This window comes from Salvelinus namaycush, chromosome 10 (genome assembly GCF_016432855.1).
Source record: "Salvelinus namaycush isolate Seneca chromosome 10, SaNama_1.0, whole genome shotgun sequence".
NCBI classification, from domain to species: domain Eukaryota; kingdom Metazoa; phylum Chordata; class Actinopteri; order Salmoniformes; family Salmonidae; genus Salvelinus; species Salvelinus namaycush.
The window spans coordinates 27,423,337-27,431,795 of NC_052316.1; the positions used below are offsets into that span (position 1 = coordinate 27,423,337).

General features: G+C 44.8%; 1 protein-coding gene across 1 annotated transcript in view; it reads right to left on the reverse strand.

The window, feature by feature from the left end:
- LOC120054916 (protein furry homolog-like) overlaps positions 1–6,348 on the reverse strand; it is a 50,344-nt gene extending 43,996 nt beyond the window's left edge. Inside the window, exons 1-10 of the mRNA XM_039002652.1 lie at positions 6,182–6,348; positions 5,284–5,337; positions 3,888–4,027; positions 3,697–3,793; positions 3,314–3,393; positions 2,760–2,840; positions 2,430–2,598; positions 1,693–1,785; positions 1,295–1,393; positions 995–1,096 (exon numbers count right to left, since the gene is read on the reverse strand). Coding sequence (XP_038858580.1) covers positions 995–1,096; positions 1,295–1,393; positions 1,693–1,785; positions 2,430–2,598; positions 2,760–2,840; positions 3,314–3,393; positions 3,697–3,793; positions 3,888–4,027; positions 5,284–5,337; positions 6,182–6,301 — 1,035 coding nt within the window. The 5' untranslated portion in view covers positions 6,302–6,348. The remainder of the gene's footprint in view (positions 1–994; positions 1,097–1,294; positions 1,394–1,692; positions 1,786–2,429; positions 2,599–2,759; positions 2,841–3,313; positions 3,394–3,696; positions 3,794–3,887; positions 4,028–5,283; positions 5,338–6,181) is intronic.
- Between the last annotated feature and the right edge of the window lie 2,111 nt (positions 6,349–8,459).

Below are 8,459 nucleotides of genomic sequence, written 5' to 3' on the forward strand. Positions count from 1 at the left end.
TGATACACTGTACCAAAGGTATAATTTTAACCAATTGAGTTTTGATCTCCTTAAGGCACAAAACTGAATGGATTTGAAACAGCATTTGAACTGATCATCAAAACAAGGACAGGTTAAAATGGCCCAGTGGACAATAAGAGCTAAACCCCACATTCTCAAACAAATCTCCACCAGAACCATGGTTCCACCACAAAAACACGGGAGCTTACATTAGCACCAAATAGGCTTAGGGGGTTAATTAAAAACTATGGAATCAAATCTCTCACAGGGAATCAAAAGCAAATGGATCACCACATGACTGTGATCATAGAGTCAGTTCAACAAAAGAGTCATCAAAGAATCACCACCACAGAGCAAAGGGAATTATAGCACATCTCCACCATGGAATCAATCTCCACAAGGGAATCAATTCAGAGTTTGAATTGAGGAGCGAGGAGACAGTCGCAACACAGTGCATCTCGGCAGAATTAGCTTGAGGATGGTACAGGAGAGGAGCATGATTGATTGGCTTGATCGGTTTGTGATTGGTTTGCGGGGGGTTGTTGGACAGGGGAGGAGGAAGATATGATCGTTAAGGCACACCCTTTAAACCAAAAACACCTCATGGAGTTGTGGTGTGCTGGGGATATCTAACGTCTCACTATGACAATTAACAACGTACCTGGTAAAGAGCAGTAAGGTTTCAGTCATAGTAACAGTGATAAATGATAGAACTTGGTATGCAATAAACATCTTACATGAATATCTTTAAAAGGAGGCTCATTGCACTTACTACTGCCTAAGGGATAGTAGATAATCTATTTTCATAATAGAGTCTTTATAAAATTATACTCAATTACATGGCCCACTTTTAAACATTAGGGAATATAAAATATAAAAATATTTAAAATATAAAACTAAGTGTCCTATTAAATGGGAAATTGGCATGGAAGTCTGCATTTTCCTTCATAGGCCAGTATACTAGGCAACTGGTTTAGGTGATTGTGCTGTGTACCTTCAGGTGAGAGAGGCAGTTTGTGAGGAAGATGTGCCAGTTATTGAGGAAGAACAGCTTCTGACTGACACACAGCAGGCACGTCACCAGAGGATACAGAGCCTGAAAGAGAGAACACACGTCAACCACAGAAGAGAGGGGAAGGAAACGAGAGGAGAAAGAGAGAGAAGTGGGAAAGAGGGAGATGGTGTGAGGAGATTAAGAGTTAACAAGTTGATGTCATAAAAAGAGGGAAACGAGACATAGCAGAGAGAAGTGGGGGGGAAGGTCCAGATAATAGTGTGAGAAAAGAGACGTTACCAAAGAGTGCTTCTTTCTGGAGCTAAGGTCAAAGGTTGTCTGGTAGAGCATCTCCACAAAGTTCTTCAGGCACGGCACATTGACTTCATTCTTCACCGCCTGCAGGGAGGGAAGGAGCGAGGGAGGAAGCTGTCACCACTGAGCTCATTCAATACGTGCGACCGAAATGGTACCCTATTCCCTAAATAGTGCACTACTTTTCACCAGGGCCCATATATAGGGAATTAGGTGCCATTTCAGACGCATCCAATGACATTAGCCAATCGAAGGTGCTTTTTATGGTAGCTAACACAGAGGAATCTCTTATACAGAAAGGCTCTATCCTACTATTAACTTGTCTAGCTATAACCAATGTGGGGTTTTCCCATGTTTTGTGTTGTCGTCTGGGTGGTACTCACAGCAGCAACAGGGATGAGGATCTCAACAAACAGGCCAGCCAATGCATGCTTTATGTCCTTATCCTTCACCTCCAGGAAATACTGGGCACACTCCTGAGGAACACACAGATGCATACCAACATGGATGACAACAGTGACAAATAAGTAAACAAACCAAATAGACAAATGGAAAAACAATAGACCGTGCAACAGATTGTCACATATGGGCAGAAACCAACAGACATAAAGGGAATGTGGTGGCACAAATAAACTACGGCAGATTACCCAACATGTTCCATCAGCATGCTGGGAAATCAGGGCTTGTTAAGAGGGGAGCATATTGAGTGAGCTTTTTACTGCCGTATTGAGCTTAACGAAAAGGCCTTGCTCTGTTCAGTGCTCTTGGCACAGTGATCTGCTATCTGATCGTTACTCATCTGGCTTTATGAGGCTCTGCTACAGAGAGCTGCTGAGCTCAAACAAAACGGCTGCAGTAAAACATCCATCCTGGGTGTAGTTCAGCAGAGAGCCATTAAATCCCTATACGCAGCCACTCAGACAATCAGATATACAGTACTGTACAGTCTGGGCATCAAATAGACTAGATAGACGCCTGTTGCTTGGACACGTCAGCGTTAAATTCACTAAAAAGGAGGTTTTGAAACAGGGAGGGACTATCTGAACTTGTCCAATAAGAAATGCATATTGTCTTGTTTTGGTACAGTTTGCCAAGGTGTGCTCTACCCAGGATAACGAACCTGCATGAACTGGAAGGAGGCCTCGAAGTCCTCCACGGGGTACATCTTGACCCTGAAGAACTTCATGCCCATGATGAGGCTGATGATGCTCTGGACCACGTAGGGGCTCTGCTCCTTCTGCCTCAGCTCCTTCAGCTCCGTGATGAACTTCTTACGCACCGCCTGGAACCTGGAGAGACACACACACATTTTGACTAAGTCTTCCATAAGGAGCGGGCTCCTTTTTAATATATAGTTTAGGAGTAATAGGAGTAAAAAGGAGTGACATGTTGAGTTATATGGACTGTGTTAAGATGACTTGAACTTGGAACAATCTGAGAAAACGCTTACTTTGACTGTGTGAGCACGCCGATGACCTCAGCATACAGGTCTGCGATGATGTGCACATTGACAGTGTTGGGGCCAGAGCACCTGCCAATCAGAACACATCCATGATCCACTCACACTCAGAGAAACAGCTCTCATGATTTGTTAACACAGGGGGTATGAAGACACTGACCATGAAACATCAGACCTGCTTAGGAGCAGCTAAACAAACAAACCCATTAAAGCAAATATCATCCCAAACAGTGTGATAAAAGTTATGGCCGATCAAACATCCATCTCTCTAAAACCACAAGCATGTCGCTGCATTATGGGTTGAAGCAGCTGAGTGAAGGTTTACTCAAGTTGTCTAACAAGTGGCGATTGTGTTTTCTTTAAGTGACATTAATATGTGGACAGACCATACATTGGTCATAAAAAACAGTCTATTCAAACACCCATAAAGTAATGAGTGAATCAACTGCAGAGCCAAAAGCCCTCTGGAATATTGTGTGCTAGACTAAAGTATAGTATGTGTATTAAATGGTGTGTGTGTGTGTCTTGTGTTTGTTTACACTCACCCCTCTTTGTGTTTAAAGTGCTTGAATGCCAGGTTCAGAACTTCATGTACTAAAGTATCTGGCACGGGGTGAAGAGGAATCTGTGACGTAAACATGAAAACATCATATTAGGTACATCAATACTTCCGTCATGCTGTCTCTCTCCCTTTACTACCGTTCATTATCCTCCCTGTTGGAGCCAAGGACAACCAAGCCCTGAGATCAGTGAAGGTTTGTTCTAAGAGAGAGTGGTTTGAATCTGGATAGTCTGGGGTCGGTCTAGATGCTGTAGGTTCAGGATGACAGCTCGCTATGCCTTGGTATGCTGGCATTGCAGTGACAGTGCATGCTGTCTACCACACTGAGGAAGAGGACTCATCTAACAGACCAGACACAGGACTCACCTGTTTTAAAACTTCTACTGTAACTAAACAGAATATGAAATCTATGGCTAAGTCCCTCCGCTCCAATAGGTAGTCTTTATCCCGATGCTGTTCATCCCTAGAGAGAGAGAGAGAAAGAACGTTATGACAGATTGTGGGAGGTGAGGGGAGGACAGGAGATAGGGATGAGCAGATTAGGAGGAGTATAGTACCCTTTGGACTTGGTGCTGGAGCGAGGTCTGTACTCATAAGACTCATCCTCAGTGCCACTCTGCCGCCGGTACCAGTCAAAGAGTGTACGCAGCAGGGAGGGCAAACAGTGTTCCGCTACGGAGCTCATAGAGCTTATTAACTGTGAAAAGAACACATACACATTACAATAGCTAGTTATTACAGCTTACAGGTAAAACATCCGTCCAGCATCATGAGAATGTACATAAAAGGTCAAAAACATGAACAATACAAACAAATCCTCACCAGAACAATCATCTTAATCACCAATATTACACACATACTGAGGTTCTATATTTGATGTAAAAGGCTCCACTTTAAGGAGAGATGAGGAGAAAAGAGGATGCAGGGATTGGGAAGAATATCTAGAAAGAAGTGGAGCGGGGGTGAGGGGAGGGGACCGAATCACTGGGTGACATACAATAGAGAACAGGATGTATTGATTGGGATTGTAAGTGCAGTGTTTGATGACATGTCGAGCACTGCGAGGTCCTATCCTATTGAGCGGCTAGCGCTAAAGCCGCCATAGCACAGGGCTCTGCAGTGCTATACAGTCAGAACGTGGGCCGACCAACAAACAGGCTCCGTTAGAAACACCTCATCAGCACTTTGATCATCAGAATTGCAGCCTCATACTGTGAATGTATTATCTATTAACATCCCCTTTGCAGACTACAAATGGTAGGGGTATATTGCCATAATGCTAGCAATAAATATGTTTCTTCTTCAACTACATGCACCAGAGCAAACAAAAGGTAAATCTATGCATGTCAAGCGTATAGTTTTTACTGTCAGTCAATCTGCAGTGGGGTACAGTAAGTAGTCTTCTACACAATGAATGGTGTGTGTGTGTGTGTGTGTGTGTGTGTGTGTGTGTGTGTGTGTGTGTGTGTGTGTGTGTGTGTGTGTGTGTGTGTGTGTGTTGAAGGACAGTGCGGTGTGCTGAGGGTGCTGGATGATGGATGCTGGGAGGGAGAGTTATGCAACTGCTCTCTGTGCCCTCCCGGCGCCAGGCGGACAGACTCCAGCACCCAACACTGATTCACTGCTAAGGATGACACAGCGATTCTGCTCCCTCTCCCTGTATGCTCGTTCTACCGCACTCAGAATGGAGGCAGCTGGATCTATAGCGCACCATAACCTCATTGGTTTTGTGCTGAACAAAGCACTCTGCAGCAGCTCCATTGTTCAGAGTTCTGCAGGCACCAGTCAGAGATGAGGGACGGATGGATGGGTCATTGAGTGGGGATTGATTGGGTGAAGCTGGGGAGTACAACTACTGTATGGATGAGAGGTACAATTATGGCTGGAGGTGAGTGAGAGAGTACATAATAACAATGCATGTGCGCACACACACACACACACACTAGAACTCACCTGATCAAATTGTGCGTCTTCCCCTCTCTGGAGGGATCGGGACAAGAGTTTCTCCTGAGGGAAAGAAAGACAGAAACAGTTCTGTCAGTCAAGTAAGTACTCAATAGAAACATATAACAGGACCCCTACATCATTCATATCAGCTGACCAGTGGATGTGGGGCCAGGTGAAACAGGAGAGGAGATAGCTGACCACTGGACAAACACCAACCAGGGAGAGGAAACGAAGGGGTGAGAGAGGCAGAGGTGGCGGCAGCAGAAGAGGGGAGCACTCGGGGAGATGAATAGAGATGAATGGAGAGCTGAATGGAGGGAGAAGTGGTCCAGAGGGAAGGGGATGAGGGGTGGCGTTTAATGACATGTTTACTCCCCCTTCCAAACACACACCCTCCCAGCAGAATTGTACCTCCCACGGAGTCTTGATATGTGTAAAACAAAGCTCAGTATTCCAAGAAAATAACATCCCCCCCATTCTGGGAAATCACACTGGAATGCATGCGTCTCATTTATCACACCCACACAGGCCTGTGCACACACACCCCTCTAAGTTTAAGGAGAAGTCTGTTTACAGACTGAACACAGGCAGTCACTAGAAACATTTAACCTGTAACCTCTTTGGCCTTTAAGCCAAGTAATGCTATGTAGAAACCAGGACCTAGGAACTCAGGACAGGGCTCGTGAGCTAATAGTGTTTCATTCCAAATCAACCGCTGGGCTAGCCCCTACAACTAGGCACTTCATGTAGATCTGAAAGGTAATAGCACATGGTAATACTAGTCAGAATATTGCTTACACCTAATCAATTATTTCAGTCAAGTGCCTAGGATTCAGGGTTGGGGGTTGATTTGGAATTTGGTCTTACTTGCGTCCCCTCTGCCTCTCGGATCACAGCAACTCACCAGCGGTTCGGCCATCACCACCTCAATCTTCTTCTCAGCCAGCACAGCAAACTCAGCAAACAGGCTCTTGATGACAAACTCCCCGGGCTTGAGCTCGGGGTCGATGATGATGCTCGACATGGCGGCGGTGCGCTTCTCCCACGTCAGGGGGGCCACGGAGGGGGCGCGGCGTCTACTCAGGCTGTTGACAGGGGCTGAGGCTGCAGAGAGGGAGAGAGAGAGAGGACAGAGGTCAGATTAGGGCTGTCCCCGACAATGTTTTTTTTTATCTTGGTCGACCAGAAAGTAGTCTGTTCTTTCGACCAATCGATTGGTAATTTTTTTAAACGTATTTATTTTTCCATATATAGACACACCCTATGTTTTGAATAAAATCAACTATATGTAGGCTACTGAGCTTGTCTGATGATATAAGCACTGTGATTAAAAATGAACACACAAATGACTGAAGAGGGAGCCAGAGATCAATATAGCCTAACCAGAAGAAATAAACATGTTCCCGACCTTCCTGCTGCTGCTGGCCATTTTCTGCTGTTATACTCCTGAAGTTAACCGGTAATAGGCTACACCAGTGGTTGAAAACCTTTTCCATTTGGAGTGCCAAGTTATCCAACCATTTCTACTGATCTGAGTGTCAGTTATGATCTTCATTTGCACATTTTCCTGGAACAGTTTCATTTAATATATAATAAACTCTTCATATGATTGATATGATCAGGGTGATTCTCTGATCCATCTCTACGCAGACGACACCATTCTGTATACATCTGGCCCTTGCTTGGACACTGTGTTAGCTAAACTCCAAACGAGCTTCAACGCCATACAACACTCCTTCCGTGGTCTCCAACTGCTGTTAAACGCTAGTAAAACCAAATGCATGCATTTCACCCGTTCACTGCCCACACCCGCCCGCCCGACTAGCATCACTACTCTGGACGGTTCTGACCTAGAATACGTGGACAACTACAAATACCGAGGTGTCTGGCTAGACTGTAAACTCTCCTTCCAGACTCATATTAAACATCTCCAATCCAAAATTAAATCTAGAATCAGCTTCCTATTTCACAACAAAGCCTCCTTCACTCACGCCGCCAAACATACCCTCGTAAAACTGACTATCCTACCGATTCTCGATGTCATTTACAAAATAGCTTCCAATACTCTACTCAGCAAACTGGATGCAGTCTATCACAGTGCCATCCGTTTTGTCACCAAAGCCCCTAATACCACCCACCAATGCAACCGGTTTGCTCTCGTCGGCTGACCCTCGCTACATATTCGTCGCCAGACCCACTGGCTCCAGGTCATCTATAAGTCTATGCTAGGTAAAGCGCCGCCTTATCTCAGCTCACTGGTCACGATAACAACACCCACCGGTAGCACGCGCTCCAGCAGGTATATCTCACTGGTCGTCCCCAAAGCCAACACCTCCTTTGGCCGCCTTTCCTTCCAGTTCTCTGCTGCCAATGACTGGAACAAATTGCAGAAATCGCTGAAGTTGGAGACTTATATCTCCCTCACTAACTTTAAACATCAGCTATCTGAGCAGCTAACCGATTGCTGCAGCTGTACATAGCCCATCTGTAAATAGCTCACCCAATCTACCTACCTCATCCCCATATTGTTTTTATTTACTTTTCTGCTCTTTTGCACACCAGTATTTCTACTTGCACATCATCATCTGCACATCTATCACTCCAGTGTTAATTTGCTAAATTGTAATTTATTTATTGCCTTACCTCCTCACGCCATTTGCACACACTGTATATAGACTTTTTTTTCATATTGTGTTATTGACTGTACGCTTGTTTATTCCATGTGTAACTCTGTGTTGTTTGTGTCGCACTGCTTTGCTTTATCTTGGCCAGGTCGCAGTTGTAAATGAGAACTTGTTCTCAACTAGCTTACCTGGTTAAATAACTTGGTCCATCCTGAAGCTCCTCTGAGCAAACTTGCAACACTGTATAACTTATTCTTGGTACTCAAGAGTTTCCCCTCACCATTGAGCTGCAGACAGACAGACAGTTGTATGCTGTTTTGCATAAGAAGTAATCGGGTAGGCCTATTTTATGGCGTTTCCACCGGATCAGAGCATGACATTTTCGCCCCCTTTCATGCTGAGTGGTAATTGAAAGGGAGAGAGCTGGGAAGGTTTTTCAAATTGACAATAGTTCCTCAATGTAGCCTCTCAGTGGATGTAAAAACAGACTTTGTTTTCTTACAGTTTGAGGCGAAGAAAACATTTGAGAAGCTCCACAGTGATGGTGAGTTAAGACAA